The sequence below is a fragment of the Alexandromys fortis genome, unplaced genomic scaffold (assembly GCF_014885135.2).
Source record: "Alexandromys fortis isolate MF-2015 unplaced genomic scaffold, M_Fortis_MF-2015_v1.1 scaffold_77, whole genome shotgun sequence".
NCBI classification, from domain to species: domain Eukaryota; kingdom Metazoa; phylum Chordata; class Mammalia; order Rodentia; family Cricetidae; genus Alexandromys; species Alexandromys fortis.
The window spans coordinates 8,532,845-8,556,803 of NW_026067967.1; the positions used below are offsets into that span (position 1 = coordinate 8,532,845).

At 44.6% G+C, this 23,959-nt stretch overlaps 1 protein-coding gene across 2 annotated transcripts in view; it reads left to right on the top strand.

Moving 5' to 3' along the window:
* Positions 1-23,959, top strand: part of P4ha3 (prolyl 4-hydroxylase subunit alpha 3) — a 28,378-nt gene that overhangs the window by 1,137 nt on the left and 3,282 nt on the right. The window contains exons 2-10 of one of the 2 annotated variants that reach the window (XM_050154419.1): positions 4,060-4,202; positions 4,687-4,955; positions 7,521-7,670; positions 9,151-9,202; positions 12,907-13,070; positions 13,285-13,461; positions 17,698-17,762; positions 20,221-20,380; positions 22,021-22,083. In XM_050154419.1, the coding sequence (XP_050010376.1) occupies positions 4,060-4,202; positions 4,687-4,955; positions 7,521-7,670; positions 9,151-9,202; positions 12,907-13,070; positions 13,285-13,461; positions 17,698-17,762; positions 20,221-20,380; positions 22,021-22,083 (1,243 nt within the window). The remainder of the gene's footprint in view (positions 1-4,059; positions 4,203-4,686; positions 4,956-7,520; positions 7,671-9,150; positions 9,203-12,906; positions 13,071-13,284; positions 13,462-17,697; positions 17,763-20,220; positions 20,381-22,020; positions 22,084-23,959) is intronic. The other variant, XM_050154420.1, reaches the window with a different exon arrangement.

Sequence of the window (23,959 nt, forward strand, 5' to 3'; positions counted from 1 at the left end):
TCTCCTCTCCTCTCTCTATCTATCCTCTCTCTCTGTCTCTCTGTTTCTCTCTCTGTCTCTCTCTGTCTCTGTCTCTCTCTCTCTCCTCTCTCTCTATCTATCCTCTCTCTCTGTCTCTCTGTTTCTCTCTCTGTCTCTCTCTCTCTCTCTGTCTCTGTCTCTCTCTCTCTCTCTCTCTCTCTCTCTCTCACACACACACACACACACACACACAAACCGGGCCCCCCCCCAACATGTCCAAGTTGGTACACTGTGGAAAAGGGTAGCTTGGTGATCATGGAATCCAGCTGAATCTCACAAATGCTGTTGTGAGTGACCCCAGGCTTCCTGTCACCTTACCACAGACACAGTAGGACGGTGAGGTGACCATTTTGTCTCTTCTTTCTCTTCCCACAGGTAAAAGGTCTCTGAATGTAAATTGGAGCTAAGAGGTTATATGTGTGTGACAATAATCTGACTCCAACATGGCGAAAAGCCGTTTCAGGCTAGGTAATACTGAGGGTAGCGTGCACAGAACACAGCTAATGTTATTTTCTATTCAGTCAGTAAAGTAGTGCCAAACATTAGGATGTACACTGTGTAAGACGTGGGACACGTTGGGCTGTGTGGCACACGCCTTTAATCCCACACTCAGGAGGTAGAGGCAGGTGGATCACTGTGGTTTGGAGGCCAGCCTGGGCTATAGAGCAAGTTTCAGGACAGCCAAGGCTACACAGAGAAACCCAAATCTCAAAAACAAACAAAAGATTAACTATACCAACAAAAAAGTGGGACATAGGACGCTAATCAGTGTCAAAGACAAAAAGGAATGTTTGTATATGATGTCACATGCTGTGTGCTTTCTCTGCTTCAGACACTGGGAAGCCCCCAGACTGTGAGGAGCGTGGTTTCCACACGAATCCAGTCGGCCTTACAGCTTGTCTAGACAGAACGCAGGCAGACCATATGATTTCTAGCTGTAGCTTTAAACTTCAAATTCTCCCCCATGCCAACACCCGAACTCTCCCTGCTCCACTTGTACTGATGTTTATAAGAAATGGTCATTAAGGACGGTCAGTTTCATAAGAGTTGGCTTAGTCCTGTAGTCTGCACTTCAAATAGCCCTTGGTGGTACTGATGACTTGTGTGTGAACAAGCATTTGTCTGGGTGGCGTCATCCAAGTTGGTTGGTCACATTCTTACACTAAGAAAAAAAAAAACTCTAGAAACATGACACAAACTTACGAAAAGCTAACAAAAGAGACCTGTCTACAATGAAGGAGCTTGTTTTAATTCCCAGTGTCCATTCTGTTACGTTCTGATGCCCACCTACACTCACATCCTCTGATATGTCAGGCCCCAAACAGAGCCCACAATCACTCTGTCAGGGGCTGGTGTAAAGAATGGTTCGGAGTCTAGATGCAGGAACTCAACAGACCTCTGTCTGAATTCTCGACTCTATCCTTATTACATGGTTAAGCTTTAGTTTCCTGATCTATGTACAATGATGATTTTTAAAAAATAGCACATTCCCACATGTTTCTTGGAATGATTGAGTTCGAGGTGAAGTTATTTATCATTGTGCTTAGCATATAGAAGATTGCTGGACAACTGTTAACTTTTATGTCTATTTAAGACTGGCTGATCAGCAGGCGATGGTGGTGCATGCCTTTAATCCCAGCACTCAGGAGGCAGAGGCAGGAGGATCACTGTCAGTTCTAGGCCAGCCTGGTCTACAGGTCAAGTTCCAGAACAGCCAAGGTGCACAGAGAAACCCTGTCTCAGAAAAACAAAATAAACAACCAAATGAGATAAGTGTAATCCCACCCCTGGGGAGACTAAGGCAGGAAGACTACTGTGAATTTGAGGCCAGGCTAGACTACAATGAGTCCCGGTCTCAAATAATGCTTTTGAAACTGCTATCCTGTCAGCCTTACCCACTAACTGACATTCTAAAAGATTAAAAAAGAATTTTAAAAACTCTTTCTTTTCTCAGATGATTATGAATGTTTAATTTTGTCAAACTCAATTTGATGTATTAGAGGCTATGATTCTGTCCAAGTCTTGCTCTAAAGCCCAGCAAAATGTTTGCTTTTAAAAATGAGAATTCAGGCAGTTTCAGCTCATTTTTCTATAGTCTCAAGATGATGATTTTATATAAGTTGAAATGTTACTTCTAAGGCTTATATGTTTTTGCATTTCCAAATCAGGAAATGAGCAAGGAAAGTGTGCTGGTTAGGGTCCCCGCCACTGTACTAGCAGGGCTCACAGTCGGCATGTGTGTAGCCCATCTCCAGCATATTCGTGTTCCTACCATTTAAACCTACAAAGAGTGGAATTATTTCTGGGCTCAGAATGAAGCATTCAGAGTGTCTCAGAAGAATGATGACAAAGCCATTTCTCAATCTCAAATAAGAAACATGGAATTGATAGAGTCCATGTATTGCGGTTGAATAGCCTACCAGGATGCTTATTGCAGGGATTGGGTTGCAAATTTTATGTGCAGATCCTTGAAGGAAGGAATCTGATTTTCCACTCTCAGCAGCATTTGTTAAAGCAAAAAGCCATTTGGGAAAGTCTGAGGTTTGCCGTCAGCGTCCCGTAACTCAGTCTCTGAAAAGGAGCTGTTTGCTCAGAGGCTGGGCATACAGCCAAGTTTTGCATTCCTAGCCAGCCTCAGATATCAGTCTATAGCTTTTTTTTCCTTTCTTTCCTGTGTGGAAGGAGGGAAAAGTCATATTTGACCACTGCATTGCTTGATGTGCTGCAGTAAAGAGCAAACCCTGGTCTAAAACAAACCAGAATGTGACGTGGATGCAAGGAAGACAAGGTGTAGATAGAGCTTTGATAAGATGATTAACGTGGAATAATAGTCACCCCTGTGCCACACTTCTTTCCCTTTGGGCCACTGTTAGTTGGGTGCCTATTAAACATTTGTCCTAACGGGCAGTCTATAGACCCTAACAGGGAGTCTGTTTATTCCACAGTGGAAAAGGTGATGGGAAGGAATGGCAGATGTGAAGTGGAAAGACTAGAGCAGCTTTGTCACCTCCCAGGACAGAGTTGGTTGGTGGCTGGGTCAGAATAAGTCTTAGGCCGGCTCCCAGCTCCTCTGTGTCCAACTATCTTGTAAAAATCACTCTGTGCTCAGCCTCAATTGCTCCTGGACTCTACTTTTCAGGCTGGACTTGGCTCGGACTCACACTTGTACACTTCTTTCTGTCTAGCAGTTCGGTAAGTGGTTCCATATGGAGCCCAAGCGGGAAAGAACGGGCAGTAAAACTATCCCAGCACCTCGGAGGCTGGTTTGGATTTGGAACCCCAGAGAGCCAGCTCACGAGCAGCCCCATCTTTGGGATAGGAGACACCATGGGACTTGACAGGCTTCTGTGTCTTGCTTGGGTCGCCCAGGCCCAGATTCTTGTTCCTTAGTTTGTGCTGAACGTTGGACTTTCTGGAAGCTTCGGAGCAAGTACATTGTAAGGATCCAATAGTCATCAAAATATTTAAACACCTTTCAAGAAGCTGATCAGGTGCTTCTTCCAGGAACCTACCCCTCACCTCTGACATCACAGCTTTGTGTGTTCAAGGCTCTCTTAGTGTAATCACATTGACTGTTATTTGTTTCATGCTTTTGTGTCCCTTCCAGACACTAAGTATTGGGCATAGGACAATAAAGGAAGAAGAGAACTTTGTTCCTGTAAACTCTTTGAACTGGACTGTGTCTTACGTGTGTATCCCTACATACACAGGTACCTATTTAGCATAGTGCCAGATATATTGTCACTAAATGGTCTACACGGACTCAGCCAGTGAATAAATGAATGGACCCACTTTTATGTATTTATAGCTTTCACGTCTTTTATGCTTGCCTGAATTTTTTAGTTGAACCATTTACATGGGTTGCAAGAGGTTCAGGATTTCCATTTCCACACCACCACCTCCCCATGCCTAATGAAATGAGGACTACAGGCAGGTACAGCTGTACCCAGCTCTTAATTTCAGCTGTTCCCATGCCAGCCTTCCTGGGATGTAACGGTTGGGTCTAGAGGTGAGATAATTCTTTATCGTTTCTTTCAGATTTTACGACAAGGTGCTTTCTTTGCACGAGGACGCGACAGTCCCCGTAGTGAACCCTCTGCTTGCCTTTGCTCTCATCAAACGTCTGCAGTCTGACTGGAGGAACGTGGTGCACAGTCTGGAGGCTGCTGAGAACATCCGAGGTAATGAGGAGGTTGCTAAGTGTGAGGAGAGTTGCAAAGTACGGAGAAGCTTCTAGCTCCTGGCTCAGCGCAAGGAGAGAGATTCTGCTGAGTTACAATGAGGATTATTTGTGTTCTTAAACCCTTTAAAGTCTATAAAGTTGGTCCCCTTGCGTTTAACTTCATGATTTTAGATTGGAAAATGTCTTCACATCTGTTATCTCACTTGACCTCCACTGCAGTCAAGTAAAGAAGTGTGTATCTACCCAGTTATGTATGTGTATATATGTATGTATGTATGTATGTATGTGTAGAAAGTTGTGGCCTTCTAGTAGTTTCTACTTCAAACTTTTAAGTAATTTGGAGGCTGGGATACAGTCTTACTACTTTACTGTGTTTAGAGGCTAGGATTCAGTCTTACTACTTTACTGTGTTTGGAGGCTGGGATGCAGTCTTACTACTTTACTGTGTTTGGAGGCTGGGATACAGTCTACTACTTTTACAGCCCTGAAGGATGGTTATGAGAAGGTGGAGAAAGACCTTCCCGCTTTTGAGGACCTTGAGGGAGCAGCGAGAGCCCTGATGCGCCTGCAGGATGTGTACATGCTCAACGTGAAGGGCCTGGCCCAGGGTGTCTTCCAGAGGGTCACGGGCTCCTCCATCACTGACCTCTACAGTCCCAGGCAACTCTTCTCCCTCACAGCGGATGACTGCTTCCACATAGGCAAGGTGACATGCAAAGAGGACCAACTGCTGAGGTCTACCTTCTTCCGGGTTAGCTGTGTCTCAGCCGTCTTTGTGTATTCCCTCTCATTCCTATACCTTACTGCTCTCCGGGTCACCAGTGTCCTCCACCAAGCAGAAACTGAGCTTCTGAGGTTGGGTTCTTCACTCCGCAGCCTACGCTTTGGGATGTTGTTGTGTGTATTAGTAGTTCATTTAAAAGGATTTATTTACTTTATTTTGTGTGTATAAGTGTCTTGGTCACATGCATGTCTGTGCACCACGTGCATGCCAGGTGCCTTCCTAGGTCAGAAGAGGGCATCAGATCCCTGGAACTGGAGTTACAGATGGTTGTGAGCCTCCATATGAGAAATGGGAGCTCAACCCAGGTCCTCTTCAAGAGAAGCCTGTGTTCTTAACTGCTGAGCCGTCTCTCCAGCCTGTAGTTCATTTTCGTTGATCTATGGTGTGGATAAATTGTAAACTGTTTATTTAGGCTCCTGTTGGTATATACTCAGACTGCTTCCTGTCTGAGCTGCCATGAGGAAGCTGCTATTAGCATTCTTATTGTGTCCTGGGCTACTTATTTTTATTGTTCATTTTCCTTTTTGTCTCACTCTGTAGCCCAGGCTGGCCTCAGCCTCCCACATCCTACATGGCATAAGCATCTGCTAATGTGCTCACTGCTTAAATTTTCAGCTAGGTTTTTGTTTCTGCCACCTGGCATTTAAATTTTTTTCTTTGAAAACATGTAACCTCATGCTTTTTGTATTTTGTTTAAAATTTCTGAATATTTAACTTACTAGACATTTTGAAATGTTTGAAAGAATTCCAGTTGTGTCAATCTACAATATTCTAGAACTTGAAAATCCCCGTGAAAATATCAGCAAAATGATTAGGACTGGGATGTAGCTCCCTAGCACACATGGAACTCTGGGTTTAATCTGCAGCATCACATACATACACATACATTATACCACAAACATACATACCACACACATACATACTACACACATACACGTATATACCACACACATATATATGCATATATACCACACACATCATCAAATACACATATACATACTACACACATACCACATATACACACAAAAATACCACACATACTACACATGCACATATACATATTACACACACATTACATACAACACATACATACATAACACAATACACGTATATACCACACACATCTATATACATATATACCACATACATCACAAATACACATATACATACTATACACATACATATACACACAAATATACCACACATACTACACATACATATTACATACACATACATACTACATACACACATACCATATACACTGTCCCCACATATATAAATATCACACACCACATGCACATTTCATACATACACCCATATACACATATACCACATACACTCATATGCCACATATACACACTATATACCACATATACACACTATATACCACATAATATACCACACACATATGAATACATATGCCATGCATACACATGCATACATACAGCAAACACATGTACATATTCACACAACACTCACAGTTAATTTGACAGGGAAAAAGTTAGGTTACTGTTGTTAATATTGTTATTATTCAGTTTAACCTTTTGTACAAATAAGAAATGTGTAAAGAACCAACAAAACAACACCCCAGGCTAAAGGCAGACTTGAGAAGGGAACCGCTCTATTGTTTGGCCTGCACATTGGCGGCAACTCTAGGTCCTGCCCTGATTGGCAGTCACACCTCAGTGAGATCATTTTGTAAGAGTTGTTCCAACTCAGTGACCTTATAATTCCATGTTGCTTCAGTATTGACTTCCAGGAAATTCTCCCCAAAGGTCTGATGTTCTACTTAGCTGTACGCTGGTAAGGAGACAGGAGCTAGGTCTGGTACAGGCTGCCATCTTGCGCTGCACTCCAGCATTCCCAATGTCCGCCCTAGTTACAGTGGCGGCTGTGCTGTGTTGTGGTGATTGGTGTGTTTATAGCCTCCATGGATTTCAGTGCTCTCAGGAGAGGAAGCCCACATGCTCAGTGACCAGAAAATATTGAATCAATTACATGAATTTGATTCCTCACAGAGCTTTCAATGATATCCTTCTAAGAACACATTCTAGACCACCGTTCATGCTAGCCCCCAGTGAATTATGTAAACAGAAGATTTTGCTGTTATCTCATCTTTAAAAGGCACTTCCTCACAACCTCTGCTCACTGGGCTCCTTTTCCTTCTTTGAGAAAGGTCTGTCTAAGGTGCTACTCTGTAACTCTGCTGAGACCCCAAGCCCCTTCTTTCTCTATGCCTCCACAGTACATTAGGTATTGTCCTTAAAGCGCTGGCACCATTCTGTCCCACAATGCACATACTTGAGTTCATCTGTTTGTCTCCTAGATATAAATTTCTTAACTGCAAGAACCCCATTTTCTCTCCATAAGTACAATGTCATATACTATTACTAGATAACAGATATTAAACGGAATAAAATTAATTAGAAAGTAAAGCTAGGCTTGTGGGGGTCCAGAGGCCTCATCCTGTGAATAATCAGATGATTTATTTTCTGACTGTGGACTAAGGCTGTGGTGGCTGTGTCCCTGCAGGTGGCCTATGACATGGGGGACTACTACCATGCCATTCCGTGGCTGGAGGAAGCTGTCAGCCTTTTCCGAACATCTTACGGACAGTGGAAGACGGAAGATGAGGCCAGTCTGGATGACGCCCTGGATTACCTGGCTTTTGCCTGTTTCCAGGTAGCGGGGTGATGAAACTCATTTTTACCACAAGCAGTACAATGTTCTACATCACTTTCTGGTTTGTTTCATCTTCCCGGGGGTACCAAATGTAGGGCCACTATTTTATTATCATTATAGATTTAATGTAAGTAAATCAAGCTCCTAAAAAATTCTTAAAGTATCAGGGAGCTCATAGAGGTGGGCTTAGAATCCATGTCTGAATCTAAGTCTAGAGTGCTAACCAACGCATGGACCACTTTGCTGTCTTCATCTCTCACTTACTTATTATAGCAGCAGCACATAGGTGTTTGATGGGACCCAGTCAATGGAGAACACCCTGCACTCTCACTGACTTGTGGCTCATCGCTGGTAACATACCATGAGGTTGCCACGAAGGGAGGAGTTTGATTATCCTCTCCCACCTGACACTGAATCCAGCTGTGACGTGGTCATTGGCTGCAGAGTTGACATCTTCATTCCTTTGTTCCAACCTGAGGCCTCCTGCAGCTCCCATCTTCCCTGGGTACTGTTGATCTGCTGCCTGCTGTGTCACACATGGACATCCCTGCCCTAAATATGGCAGCTTCCATATTTCTGTATGACTAACCTCATTTCTCACCAATTGTACAGCCTTGAAAGTACTTGAAGTGGTTGTGTTTCAGTGGTGTGATTTTTTTTTTAAATCTCATATATTTTACAATGTGATTATTATTGCTTTTATCATTAGAATGACATTTTGGCATGCTAAAAGTTTAAGGAATTCCATTTCTGTATATTCCTGTCAACTGGTCAGTTTTCTGCAGCAGAATGCAGTCTTCCTATGTGGGATTTGCTTCCTTAGACTTAGGCACCTCGACCATGATGAGGCTGCATGGCTAGAGACAGCTAGTTCCTACACATCTGGCCATATTCATTTTAGTTTTTCTTTTGCTTTCCTCCCACTGTCTAGACTCTGGGAAGCACTAATCCTGGAGAATAAGAATAAACTGTGTTTTGCTAGAATTTCTCAGCTGCTCCTCTTTTTCCTCTTCTTCCTCTTCCTCCTTCCCCTCCTCTGCTTCCTCCTCCTTCTACTTCTCTTCCTCCTTTTCTTCCTTCTCCCCCTCCTTCCTCTACTGTCCCCTTCCTCCCCTCCTTCCCCTCTTCTCCCCATTCTTTTTTCCTTTTGGTGGTACTGTGGATTAAATTCAGGCACATACTCAACAAGCAATTCACCACCAAGCTATGCAGCAACCCAGTCACACTCACCCTGAGTTTTCCTTCTCCCTTTGCTGGTGAGAGTGGTAATAACATATTGGTTAATACGGAGATTTGATTTGTAACAGGGCTGCAAAAACAACAGCAAAACCTCTGCATTTCTAGCCCATTGTCTATTTCAGTGAACCTTATTATCTACTGCAGTAAGAATATTTTATAGTTTTTAAAACTAGTCAGTGATTAGATTAGAGAAACTATCTTTATTTCAGTTGACATTTTCTTTCTTTTCTTTTTTAATAAGGCAGGAAATGTTTCATGTGCCCTCAACCTCTCCCGAGAGTTCCTTCTCTACAGTAAGTGACACTAAGGCATACATTACCCATCTCACTTCTGCCCGACCTTTAATTATTCGTGCAAGTGAAGTATAGTTTGTGTGTGTGTATGTGTGTGGGTGTGTGTGCACGTGTGTGCACTCATGTATGTGTGTGAGTGTGCACTGTGTGTGCACACATGTGTGTATTGTGTGAGTGTGTGCACACATGTGTGTTTGTGTGAGTGTGTGCACGGATGTGTGTGTTTGTGTGAGTGTGTGCACGCATGTGTGTTTGTGTGTGTGAGTGTGTGTGCACGTGTGTGTGTATGTGTGTGTGTGCCAGTGCACATGCCTATGTTCATGCATGCAGAGACCAGAGGAGGACACTGGGTGTCTTCCTTTATTGATGTCTCTTTTTTAAATTTAATTTTATTTTTGCTTTATGAGTATTTTTATATGTAGGAGTATTTTGTCTGTCTGTATGTGAACCACTTGCATGCCTGATTCCTGAGAAAGTCAGAAGACATCAGATTCTCTGGAACTAGAATTACAGACAGTTGTGAGTTGCTGTATGGGTAGAATCGAACCCAGATTCTCTAGGAGGAAAATCAAGGCTCTTAACCACTGAGCCATCCCTGCAGTTCCTCTACCTTATTTTTGAAAATGGTCTTTGAACCTGAAGTTCACGGCTTTGTCTAAGCTGTCTGGCTAGCAACCTCCCAAGCTACCACAATCTGTCTTCACCCCCAAAGCTGGGATTTCAAGTACAAGTGGGTGGCCATGTGGGCGCTGGGTCCCTGAACTCAGGCTCCCTTGCTTTTACTGCAAGCACGCTGTGAGCAACCTCCCAGGCCCCAGCCGTTCTTTTTTATTATTCTAATCTCGTTTTATTTATAAACAGATCGTTGAAAGGGAGAAATTCATGAGTTAGTTGGAAAAATGCTTAGAAGATGTCAACCTGCCCCTTCCCAACTTGTTCTCTTGACGGGAACAAGTTTAGAGCCAGGTTCTTCAGAGGCGGTTTGGAGACCCAGGTTTTGGAAGGAAACCCAGGAATGAATAAAGTCAATGTGCACTGTGTCTGTGAGAAGGGAGTGAATCAGAGGGCTGTTCACTTCTTCGGCTGTTTACTGAGAGCTATCAGTTCTTCCCCTAAAGCCAGAGCTCACTTGGCTATGCAGGCATCCTGCCCAGTCCAGCTTCAGCCCCTTCAGGGAATGCTTTATATCAACAGCAAAAGGAGAAGATGCTGAGAAGCTCAGCTTCAAGATTTCTGCATAAAATTTCTAGATTTTCCTTTAAGCATTAGCTACTCCAATAAGATGTAAAGTCACTATTATCACCACATGTTTAAGGGCTTCTTTTTAGATTTTTATTTTATTTCATGTGTGTCAGTGTTTTGCCTGCATGTTTGACCATGCACCGTGTGTGTGCTTGGTGCTCATGGAGACCAGAAGAAGGTGTCAGGTCCTCTGGAACTGGAGTTACAGATGGTTGTGAGCCACCATGTGGGTGCTAGTAACTGAACTCACATGCACGAGCCTCTGTGGAGTACTTTTAAACTGCAATTATTTGTAACTTTTAAATGATTCCACCTAGTGTGTTCGGCCCTCCATTTCTGGGTTCTGTATCCATGAATTTAATAAACTTTGTATAAAAAATACTGTGTCTGGTCAAAAACAATAGACTTTTCTGTCATTATTGTTCCCTAAGCAGTGCAGTGTAACAATGATCTCCTTACTTGTGTATAATATAGCATTTACATTATGCTAGGTATTATAAATAGAGATGATTTAAAGTATGTTGGTGGTGTGCATAAGCTTTCTGCAAACACTATACTATTTTATAAACAGGATCTGAGCATCTGTGGGTTTGGGGGCTCTAAAGGGATCCTGGAATCATCCACTGAGAGAGCTTTTTTCTTTCTGATACCTTGACAAAGAACAGGATATGGAAGTCACTCCGTGACCTGGAAACACAAGAGTAATTAGTAGTATAAAGAAGTTAAGCGGCTGGGGTGGTGACTCTTATTGAAGCACTTAGCTTGCAAGTGTAAGGATCAGAGTTTGGACTGACTAAAACCCACATAAGATGCTGGGTGTGTGTGATGGCAGACTTGTAATTCCAGCCTTCAGAGGCAGCAGGGAAACAAGAGGTCTCCAGAACAAGGTTACTAGCAAAACTATATAAATCCAGTAGCTCTGGGTTCAGTTGAAGACCCTGCCTCAGTGAATAAGGTGGAAGAGCAATGGAGGATGATTCTTGACAATAGTGTCAAGCCTCTAATGCATGTGCATCCTTCCATGTGTGTGTGTGTGTGCATGCATGTGTGTGCATATGTGTGTGCGCATGTGTGTGTATGCGTGTGTGTATGTGTGCATGTGCTTGTGTGCGTGCGGGCGTGTGTGTGTTGTGCATGCGTGCATGTGTGTGTGTGAGTGTGTGTGTGCACGTGTGTGTGCACATGTGTGTGCACATGTGTGTGCCAGAGGCGTCCAGAAGAGGGTGTCAGCTGCCCTGGAACTGGAGTTACAGGTGGTTGTGAGCTGCCTGATGTGGGCGATGGGTACTGATCTGTGGTCCTCTGAAAGAGTAGAAAGCACTCTTAACTGAGCCATTCTTCAGCCCCTGGAGGAATTCTGAGGATCATTCCCAGAGATCTAGTGGAGCTGAGAATGGATATGCTTCCAGTTCTCCAAAGACAGGGAGCTGGGGAGATGGCCCTGGTAAGAGCATTTGCTGCACAAGTGTTTGTTCCTGAGTTTGGATCCTAGGCAGCCGTGTAAAAGCTGGGCATGACCCACACCAACCCCTCCACCGCCACATACACCCTGCCTGTAACACCAGAGCTGGGCTTGGAAAGGGACAGAGACAGAAGAAACCCAAGTAACTCCAGGGTCAGTGAGAGACCATGTCTCAAGGGAATAAGGTGGACACCAGCTGAGGAAGACACCCAACATTCTCTCTCTCTGGCCTCCAAAAGCACACACAAGGGCTCACCCTCCGCCACATACACACATATGCTCATATACATGTAACACCCCCCATTCTGTGAGCACACACAATATATATATAGGCCTGTACTCTAGGTGATGACTGAGCTTCCTTCCACTGCTCTTGCTTGCCATGTTCTCTTTCAAGTAGTTACTGGATGCTGCGCTCCAGGAGGTGAGCCTAGCACAGTATCTGGAATAGAACACAGTTTTAAACATTTATTAGTGAACTGGTAATTGAGTGGTTGGATGGATGGGTGAAACTTCTTTTCTAACATAGAAGTGACCATCATGGTCCCCTGTCTAAGCATGAGAGCAGCCATCCCTCAGGTCCAGCAGACACAGACCAGTCAGCTTTTAATGCCAGATGCTCTTTCAGGGGACAGACACTGACATGGGATGTTATTTAAGTCGTTCCAAGAAGGCTTGCTTGCCTTATTTTTTCCCTCCCTCCCTCCCTCTCTCCCTCCCTCCCTCCCTCCCTCCCTCCCTCCCTTCCTTCTCCTTTCCCTCTCCCTCCCTCCCTCCATCCCTCCCACCCTCCGTCCCTCCCTCCCTCTCTCCCTCCCTCCCTTTTCTTTCTTCACACTGTAGCCCCTTGCTGACCTGGAACTCACAGAGCTCTCCAGCCTCTGCCTCCTGACAGCCGTGGTTAGAGACTTGCCAGCACACCCCGCAGCAGGAGCTCTCAAGCATTCTTCCTGGGCCAGATTTGTTCATCTGTGTGATTTCCTGTTTGGCTCTCCCCCAGATCCCGATAATAAGAGGATGGCCAGGAACGTGTTGAAATACGAAAGACTCTTGGCAGAGAGCACTCATCAGGAGGCAACTGAAGTTGTCATTCAGAGACCCAACGTGCCTCACCTGCAAACCAGAGACACGTACGAGGAGCTATGCCAGACCCTGGGCTCCCAGGTGGGATCCCTCAGAGAAAGGGAAAGGGGCTGATTGGCTGGAGTTGGGATAATTTGAGGGGAAAACTGATGCCTTAAAGGCAATACAACTTACCAAACAACACCCAAGGGACTCAATCTTCTGTTACCCCCCCCCCAATTCCAGTTTTTGTGCCGTGGCTCCCAGAAGTCTTGACCTTTCTTTTTTTTACATCGACTCTACTCTTTCCTTCCAGCCCACACACTACCAAATCCCCAGCCTCTACTGCTCCTACGAGACCAATTCCAGCCCCTACCTGCTGCTCCAGCCCGCCCGCAAGGAGGTCATTCACCTGCGGCCCTTTGTGGTTCTCTACCATGACTTTGTTAGTGATGCGGAAGCTCAGAAAATCCGAGAGCTTGCTGAACCCTGGGTGAGCATCCTCAAATACCCTTTGTATCTCCACATGCCTGGAGAACAGATATCTGGCCTGGCAAGACTCTTTCTTAGGCCAGGAGTTCAAAAGGCCAACCATTCTGTAAGGCCAGTCAGCAGCGGGAAAAATCATGGCTGTACTTGTCTCTAGTGGGAAAGGATTCCGTGCCAACGGCTTTAAGAGACATAGGATATGTAGCTATACACAGTTGTCAATATCCAGTCAGTAGTGTACTTGATACCTGGGTGGTATCATTATATATCAATCAAAGGGATCTCGGAAAACATAAATGAGGTTTTCCTCAGTGACAACTTTTTCTTGACAGGGACGAGGAGTGAAATACTAGTACACATTTACAGAGCAGATGTCGATGAGCTGATTCAACTTCATGACTCTGTTAAAGGGGAAACTGAGGCCCAGAAAGGAGAACTTGTTTGATAAAAGTAAACATGTAGCTAGAATCGGGACTGTCACTTTGCTGTTCTGTCTTTTAATAAGCTCAGGCTGAGTTACGCTTCGTAGTCAGCGACCCCTGAGCCTTGGAGACAGCGATGGTTTACCACATCACATGTTTGTGTGGGATTGGCTGACCGTATGCTGTAGCTGGTCTCCAAGCCAGATTGGAACCCAGCCTGGCAGAGTAGCCACCATTGGGGATTTACCAGCCTCATGGAAGAGGGAGTAAGACAGAAATGGCAAACATGAGCTGGATTTAAAGCTTCTGTTTGTAAATACCACATCACTTCCAGACACGACTCTGCAAAGGCAGAGACAGACAGATTTCTGTGAGTTGGAAGACAATCTAATCTACACAGTGAATGCCAGGATGGCCCCTGTCTAATCCTTCATAGGGAAGGAAGGCTCAGCAAGTGACTGTGCCAAGCTGGTGCCAGCCGGGAGGAATGTGTCATTGCCCTGGCTAGGGATTGTGGCAAATATCGGGAAAAGGCAGTCACACTTCCGTAAGGCACAATTATTTGGTGCAGAATTACTTATTTTTAACCAGACGCCATGTGTGCTACCCATCCAATGAGACATTTAGTAATTCATCACCAGAACACAGCCTGCCCAGACCCCTTCTGCTTTAACAGAGGTGAGGAAGTTTTCCTCCAGGTAAGGCAGTGTTTCTCAGCTGTGAATCTTGACCCCTTGAAGGTCAAATGACCTTTTCACAGAGGTTTCCTAAGACCACCAGAAAACACAGTTGTTTACATTATGGTTGAAAACAGTAGCAAAATTATAGTTATGAAGTAACAACGAAAATAATTTTATGGTTGGGGTCACCACAACGTGAGGAACTGTACTAAAGGGTCGCAGCGTTGGGAAGGCAGAGAACACTGGTGTAAGGGGAAGTGCTGTGATCAGGTGTGCTATGAGGCAACCTGACCAGAAGCAGCAGGGAGCCGCAAGCTGCATCAGGTCCTTAGAACAGCTCTGTTGCCATGGTGACGGGGCAGGTGACCCATCCAGAGATGCTCACCGAATCCTTCACTTCAAGGTCATCTAGACCTTGCCACACCCCTTTTGCAACCGCTCAGTGGTCTTGTTCACGCCTGTCTGGCCTGTGACTATTTCAGGAATAAGCTGAGAGCTTGTGGGAGGGCTGTCTGCCTCCTTTGCACCATTCCTCTGAGGAAGCCTCCTCTCCCATCACCTCCCTCTCTATCCGCCCCCTCCCATCCTACTCAAGGCCTCAGGGGAAACCGTGTACCTCCCGTGGACCCCAGCACAGACCACAGCCCCAGCCTGCTTTACAGGGCCACATGACTAAAGCAGCCCTTCTCTGGAATCAAAGCTTTTGGTATCAGCTGTAGAGCAGTTCATTTTTTATGTTAATTCTGCCATTTATGGATTGGCTGGTATCACTAGACATTTTGTGGGTTAGTGTCCCATCTCCCTACCCTAAATTTTGCTCATTGCTCCCAGGGCATTTGGATTTTGTCTCATGTATGTGATGTGTGCACTCATTTGTATGATGACAAATTGAATTTGAAGATTTTCTTTTTTTCATTTTGTTTTGCTTGTTTGTTTTGGGAGGCATGGTTTCTCTGTGCAATAGCCCTAGTTTTCCTGGAACTAGCTCTGTAGACCATGCTGGTCTCGAATTCACAGTTATCTGCCTGCCTCTGCCTCCTGAGCGCTGGGTTTAAAGGCATGCTCCACCACAGCCTGGCTTTGAAAATTTTTTTTATCAACCACCTTTCTTATTTTTTGAGACTTCCTCTCACTGAACCTGGAGCTCATTAATCCAGGTAAACTCACAATCTAGCCAATGAGCTACAAGGCTCCACCTGTCTCCACCTCTGTCCCCACAGGGATTACAGACTCAGCTCCACACCTGGCTTCTTATGGGGATGCCGGAGATCCACAGGCATGTCCTCCTGCTTACACAACAGGCCCTTTACCAACTGAGCTATCTCCTAACCCCTTATTTTTATACTTTGAGAAAGGTTTTGTTGTGTTACCCTAACTGGCCTCAAATTCCTGGGTTCAGGGGATCCTCCATCTCAGCCTCCTGGATGTTGAGTCTATAAGCAAGCAAGTGCCATATTGCCTGCTTGAACTAATCTTTGAAAGTTAGAACTGACTTCCTAAATCCCTTGTTTAAACTCTTGAGTGCTGACACAGCTCTGTAGCCTGACTGTGGCTGAATCCTTCCACTGTTTCTCCCCCTTTGCCCTTGACAACCCAGCTGCTTGTCTTTTCTGTAAACAGGCCTCTCTCTCTCCCCCTCCTTCCTTCTCTCTCTCTCTTCTTCCTTCCTCCTCCCTCCTTCCTTCTCTCTCCCTCTCATCTATCTATCTATCTATCTATCTATCTATCTATCTATCTATCTATCTATCATCTATCTATCTATCTATCATCTATCTATCTATCTATCTATCAATCATCTATCTATCTATCTATCTATCTATCTATCTATCTATCTATCTATCTATCTTTATGTATGTATTTCCCTTTCTCCCTTCTTCCCTCTGTTCTTTCTGTCTGGAATGTGAGGAACATTCTACTCTTGACTTGTTTCAATCTGTATGATTGCAGCATGGCATTCTGGGAAGGCTTCGAGCCTCTCAGAAGAAGGGGCTGGAGACCTTCCTCTGTACATCCATAGCATCCCAGGTTGCCATTACAACGCCATCAGTCTATGAACAGAGACTTTGTAACACAGTGCCTTGCTTTAAAAATGAATTATTTGTTTGTAGACAATAATGAAAGGACTTTGAAAGAATTAGGCACGAAGTAATTCTGTAATGGGGGTAGAATTTTTAAAAACATTGATTCGTCCTAGAATAACAGAAGATGACATCTCTCCCCTCTCTGTGAATGGTTTTAGAAAGGAAAGAGGTGCCAGGCAGTGGTGGCGCTTGCCTTGAATCCCAGCACTCAGGAGGCAGAGGCAGGAGGATCTCTGCGAGTTTGAGGGGGGAGAGGACAGAAGCACTACTGGTCACCATACATCTAGTAGTACCCGGCCAAGAAGAGCTCCTGAGAGTCCATTGCTGTAATGTGCCTATAGATGAGGAAATGAGTCTGAGGAAACAGAACAGGCTTTTCCAAGAAATCTGCCTGGGTTAGCAGCAGGGGGGCAGGGGCGGGGGGGGGGGCTGCTACATCTGCAAAGGAAAAGGGCTCTCCCTGCCAGGATGTCCTTGCCCTGCAGAGGCTGACTCAGATGCCAGAGACAGAAGCAGACACAGCCAAAAGAGCTCATTTCTCTGTCCCTAGAACTAAGAGTTTGCAATAAGGAGATACTTTTTTAAAGATAGCATATAAATGCTATATACAGATGAATTCAACACAAAATAGAAACAGTTAAATTACTGACCTCAAACCTGTGGTTTTTTTTGTAAGCCTGGCAGTTGCAGCTTAACAGTGAGCTCTATAGGGCAGGGCTTTGCTTAGGATTCTTCAGAAGGAGCAGGGTCCTCTGAGTGCACACCTTTGTGGTTGGACGTGTTTGTTTAGTTTGAGAGACATTAAGTTTACTCTGTGCAAGCTCCAGAACTGATGCTGTGATACAAGCCAAAATGAGAAATGGCTATGCTCCTCCCCAACTTAGACTCACAGGTACAAAAGGAATTCTGTGGTGCATTTTTGTGCCACATACGAAATACACTTTAAGGAGTAAGGAGCTGGTGATGGTTACGCTCTAGAGGGAGGCACGTCTGTGGACACGATGAGCCATCCCTTTGCACCAGAACCACCTGGTCTTTCTCTTGTGCTTCCTACCAGCTCCAGAGATCCGTGGTGGCTTCGGGGGAAAAGCAGTTACCAGTGGAGTATCGCATCAGCAAAAGGTAGGAAGGCCCAGCCGGCCTGGGGCTGAGGGCACAGCCGACTGCTAGGTCAGCAGCAACCTTTCTTGGGATGGCTCGCGAGCCTGTAGTTCATGTGAGAAACTATTACGAGAGACAGTTGCACCCTGCCACCCCAGTGCCTTCACCAAAATGCTATATTGTTTGGAGAATAACTAAGATGTCACCAGGAAAAGGCTCGGAAAAAACTCCACCTCAGAGCGGAAAACACGCGTCTGGCACTACTTCCCAGAGTGCGTTCCTACACACATCTGTAATGTGTGTTCCTACACACATTTGTAATTTGACTCTGCAGATTCTGCTCCACCTCCTGACTCCTAGACAAAGCTTTCCGAGCAATGTATAGGCCACAGGCAGGAATGGACTCCCTGGACCTGCTGGCTTCTCCAGGAGCAGGCTCCAGTTGGCACCCAGACCTAGCCTCCCTATTCCTTCCCTCCTTTCCTACCCTCAGCCGTGTATTTGCAGTGAGTACAGGGCTGGAGAGAGAGTGAGAGGAGGAATGTCCATCACAGCCACATGAGAAAGGGGCATCAACTTCCCAGAGAAAGGCTAGACCTCTAGGCTCATGTCCTTGTCCTCTGGGAGGGGACATGAGAGACAAAAACTTTGGTTCGCTTAATTTATTTTGCCTGGTACATTTAGGGACTGTGTATGCTACATATTGCTGTGAGCAAAATCCCAGCAAGAAACAACTGAAGAAAAGGGTTGGTTTTGGTGATAGCTGGAGGGGATACAGTTCATCGTGGCCAAGAAGGACTTGGTGGCTGGTGGTTCCAAGGTGGCAGGAGTGGGGAGTGGAACCTCTTCACCTTCTTACATCTCTGTGGAGCAGAGATAGAGGCTGGGGATGGAAGGGGGACTGGGGTATGATCCTCAAGACCCACCCCCAGGTTCTACAACCTCACAAAACAGCATCACCATCTGGAGACTGCGTGATTAAACACATGCACCCGTGGGGCGCATTCTGCAGCCACACCCTCAGCAGGGACATTTGAAAAAGCAGTTCTCTAAGCCCTGGAATATCTGCCTAGCTGTGTGTGCACCATGTGCATACATTAAACCCAGAAGCCAGAAGAAGGTAGTTACAGACAGTTGTGAGTTGCCCAACCACTGAGCCATCTCTCCAGCCTCTGTGCCTTTCTTCTTTGAAAGTAGTGGCTAATTTTGTCCTGGGTATCTTTGCAAATCTAGGAGCATGTAGTTTAATAAATAATCTGAGCATAAAAGTATGTGGAACAAATTAACCTGTCAGGGTGTCACTGGCTGTGCTTAGAGAACATGGCCTCATTTTTCTAGGGGCCTCAATTCTGATTCTATTTTTTTTTTTTTTTACATTGTAAAAACCTCAACAAGACGTTCAGGAAGTGTCTGAATTGGGCTTTGACCTGTTCTGGTTTGCCCAGAGTTGAAATTCCCCTGGGTACCATAGCTGTCACCAACACACCTTACAGAACATCTCCATGAGTGTTTCTCCTACAGATTTCTAAAATATAGAAGTAGATGTAATAATTGCCCCCATTGATAGAGGGGCACACTGGTCCTTGGAGAGGTTAGAGGTTAAGTATTGACAGCACCTTGCAGAGATGAAGAACTGTCATTACTACTTTAGTTTCTTCCTCCCCCACTTCTCTTTCCCTTCCCAGGCTGCTTTTGAACTCCTGGACTTAAACCACCTTTCTGGGGGCTGGGTGCACACCACCACACCCAGAAGTCAATGCTTTAAGTCTCCGCTGTTCTCATGGTACTCTGCCTCCTCTGTTGGAGATGTCTTCATAGTACAGCAGTTTTAAGGATAGGGTTTTGTAATCTTCAGCTCTGAGTCACAGTCCCGAGTTCTGCGAGCTTTCACTGGGCTCAGCTCAGTTCTCGCCTCAGAGAATGTTAGCTATGTTAATGTCGAAATCGGAGGCCACGCACACTAGACTGGCTCAACATGAGGGATGAGTAAGTGACTAGACATTCATGGCTACTTCCCTCTAACTGGCTTGATTTATTTGTTTATTCATACATTCATTCATCCATCTGTCTCAGGGTTTATATTGCCGTGAAGAGACACCATGACCATGGCAACTCTCATAAAGGAAAATATTTAATTGGGGTGGAGGATTACAGTTTCAGAGGTTTAGTCAGTTAGCATGGTGGGACATGGAAGCATGCAGACAGACATGGTGTTGGAGGAGTTGAGAGCTCTACATCTTGCCCCACGGGCAACAGAAAATGAACTGTGTACCTCACTGAACATAACTTGAGCAAAACAGACCTCAAAGCCCACCCCCACAGTGACGCACTTCCTCCAACAAGGCCACGCCTCCTTCTAGTGCCCCTCCCTTTGGGAGGTATTTTCTTTCAAACCACCACACCATCTCTTCAGTCACAGACATCATGCGGTCATTTCCAGCATCAGATGACTGTTGTTCCAATCCTTGCTGTGTTTTAGTGCCTGGCTGAAGGATACCGTTGACCCAATGCTGGTGACCCTCGACCACCGCATTGCTGCCCTCACAGGCCTTGACATCCAGCCTCCCTACGCAGAGTACCTCCAGGTGGTGAACTATGGAATCGGAGGGCATTATGAGCCTCACTTTGACCACGCTACGGTAACGATGGGATCAATGGCCAGTCTTCTGGGGTAGGGAGCCAGTGTGTTCTTCTTCAAAGCAGAGATCTGGAGGGGTTCTCAGAAAATACTAAGGAAGAGCCTAGCACAAAGGCTTTGGTTTCCAGGATATTTGAAAGCCTTGGTTTTACCTGATTACTGCATACACTGTCTGCCACCACCTTCCTCTCCTCCAGAATTTGAGTGGAAAAAGAATACAGCCTGTGATAAAATTCTATCTCCTACTTCCCTTGGGGACTTTTCCATGAGGGTTGTCCTCAAATCCCTCTCCTTTCTTTGTGATTTCAACTACTCACCATATTGTCAGTAGCAAATATTTTTGAGGAATAAAACATAGTCAAATCATGGAAATAGCACCATGAAACCTATGAATACAATTAATATGCTGATATTTTTAAAATAAGGAAAGCACATGAGATACACAGGTGACCAATAAACAAATGAAAAGATTCACAACATCATAGGGGAAAAAGACCTCCCTGCAACTGACTCATAGCTCCAACTTTATCAAGATTCCAGGAACTTTAAAAGTAGTATTCAGGTGACTGGGGAGACGGTTCAAGGATCGTGTGTGCCGTGTAAGCATGAGGACCTTGCATTCGAATCCCTATAAAAACCATAATAAAATGCAACCAAGCCATGGTAGAACAAGTCCATAATCCCAATACTTTTAGGGCAAATGCGAGGTAGAGACAGGTGAATCCTGGAAGACTTTGTGCAGCTAGCCTGGCATATGCAGCAGGCAAACAACAAAGATCCTGTCTCAAACAAGATGGAAAAGGAGAACCTATGACCAAGATTGTCCTCCTCTGACCTCCACTTGTGCACTGTGGCTTACACTTACACACATGCACACACTTCATACATGTACACACACACACAGACACACACAGAGAGAGAGAGAGAGAGAGAGAGAGAGAGAGAGAGAGAGAGAGAGAGAGAGAGAAATGAGTACACAAAGAAGGAAGCCATTCACAAAAGACTTCATATTTTATGGTTCTATTTACATAAATTTCTGGAAAAGACAAAACCCAGAGACAGAAAGTAGATAACCAGGTTTTGTGGGGACGTGGTTGATTATAAACCATTATTTGCTGGTGGAAATTTCTAAAACTAGATTATGGGCAAGGATGGGCAACTGTTATAATTTGCTAAAATTCAAGTAATAGTATTTACAGTGAATGAATTCTTTGGTATGTAAGTTATATTTCAGATTGTTCCTTGATTAAAGAATGAGCGTGTACCTTGGGCAAACTCTCTGGAACACCAATCTTATGATTCAATATTTCTCTAAGATAATCATCTTCTATAATATATTTTCTTTGTTTTACAGAGAACCTAAAGCACAGAACCTCTTGTCTAATTTTTCACCTTGACAACTATTTGTTTGATTTATATAGAATCCGTTCATGTGCATATCCAAAAAACTTAATGTCCAATTAAACAGTATATTGAGTAGTTGACAGCAAAGGTGAATACACACTCTGGTTGGTGTAGTTCAGGGTTATAGGCTGTCCTTGACACCCTCATTTTATCCCATTGTCTGTGCTAATGGCAAATCTTGGCTATCACTCTGGTATCATTTACACAAAATAACCATCTGCTCTATTTCTGCCTCAGTCGCCAAGCAGCCCCCTGTACAGGATGAAGTCTGGGAATCGAGTTGCAACATTTATGATCTATGTGAGTCTCGCTCTAAGAGAATCAGGGCTTCTTACTTATGTGGCTAAGTGGACTATTTTATTGTATGAATTTTCAAAGTGATTTCATCTGGTACTGAAATTTAGAAAATCTCTAGGAATTTTCTAAATTTCAGACAGCATTATTTGGTTAGGTGTAGACATAAGGGATACTAGACAGGTTTCTACCCTTCAAGAGCTTGCAGTGCGAAGGTCTAAATATGACCTTGCCTAGGCGGTGGGTCAGGGTAGGGAAAGCTAGGAGACCATGGGGCTTTTACAACATAGGAAGAGGATACAGCTATCTCCCACCTTAAGGTCTCAAAGCCTAGTTGGTAGTGAAAAGTACGGATCAATCCATGAACCTGTGGACCTGTAGGAGAAAGAGCAGAGAAAATAGCAGTTTAGACCCAAAGAGGAGAGAGCGGGGAGATGGAAAGTCGGTAAGTACCTCTGATAAGCAGAGGAAATCTTCATCCCGTCTCCTGTAGAGTCCACACCCTTAAATAAAACACTCAAGTGATCAGTTGGCCTCTTCTCTAAGTCCTTAGCCTGGTCCCACAGGATTCAGTCCCGGCCTTCATCAACCTTATTATCCTTCAGATGATGAAGTTTAGCTTTATCTACACAAACTCGTCATATTCTAATCATCTGACACTTAGAAGAGACTATTAGAAGCAATCATTTATTGGGGAGATTTATTAATGCTTCTTGGTCTTTGGCTAAGATCACTACTATCAGTGGAAGGGTCAACATGCTAACTACAAGGGCTCTGAGTAAGCACCCCAAGATGAAGGCCTGGCTTCAGGCTCCTCTTAAGAACAGACACTCCCTGGGCATGCTCTCTTCCCCGAGGGCTGGTTCTGATCTCCACAGCACAGCCAGGAAAGGCTGGCATTCAATATTATCACTATGCTAATGATTTGAATGTGTTTCCCAGGGGCCCAGTTGCATACTTCCCATAGCAAGAGAATGTCATCTAGAAAGTGTTACAGAACTCTGCCTGTCACTCTTTCCTACCAAGCAAGTATGGGAAAGAATGTATGAGGCCAATCAGTGTTGTAGGAGCCTAAATGGGCCCAGTTATGTCTAGTCTTTGCATCTTTACCTTGATGTAGATGTCAGTAGTTTCCCAAGACGGTTGTCAAGGTTGTAGAAAACACAAGCAATATGGTAGGAAGAGAATAACCTTTAAGAAGTGAAGAAAGAGGAGGACTGAGTAGAAAGCCAACTGGTTAGTGATTTTTCCACTCAGACTGGATGTACGATCATGTCAAATATGACAGTTTTAATCATAGGACTCTGATCAGAACCAAGTGAGACCATATACTTGTAGAGACTTAGTATAAAGCCTGCCATAAACGCCAACTATTAATCAATGCGATCTGTGACTGTATGAGTTAAGATGATGGGGCTGTTATTTTTAATACTTTTACATATTAAAATGAATATATTATTATTTTTTGAAAGTAATGAAAAAATCCCTTTATATTAAGAAAATACATCCAGAACTGAGATCTTTCTGTCAGTAGAATGTTTGTCTTGCATGGTACTACAGAAGAACCTATGTAAAAATCTAGGCTCAGAGACCAGTGCTGGGGAGACAGAGACAGGCAGATCCATGGGGCTCAGAGGCTAGCTGGACTAGTCCCCTGGGCAAGTTCCAGGTCAGAGAGAGAACTTGCTTCAAAAACAAGGTGGACAGTGTCTGAGAATTGACCCCTGCGGTTGGCTTTTGGAGCCCCTGGAACTGTAGTTACAAGTGACTGTTAACTACCAAATGGGTGCTGGGAACCAAACCTGGCCTTCAGTAGGAACAGGTGCTCTGAACCACTGAGCTATCTCACCAACCCCTACATGTGATTTTTAAAAGTAAATAA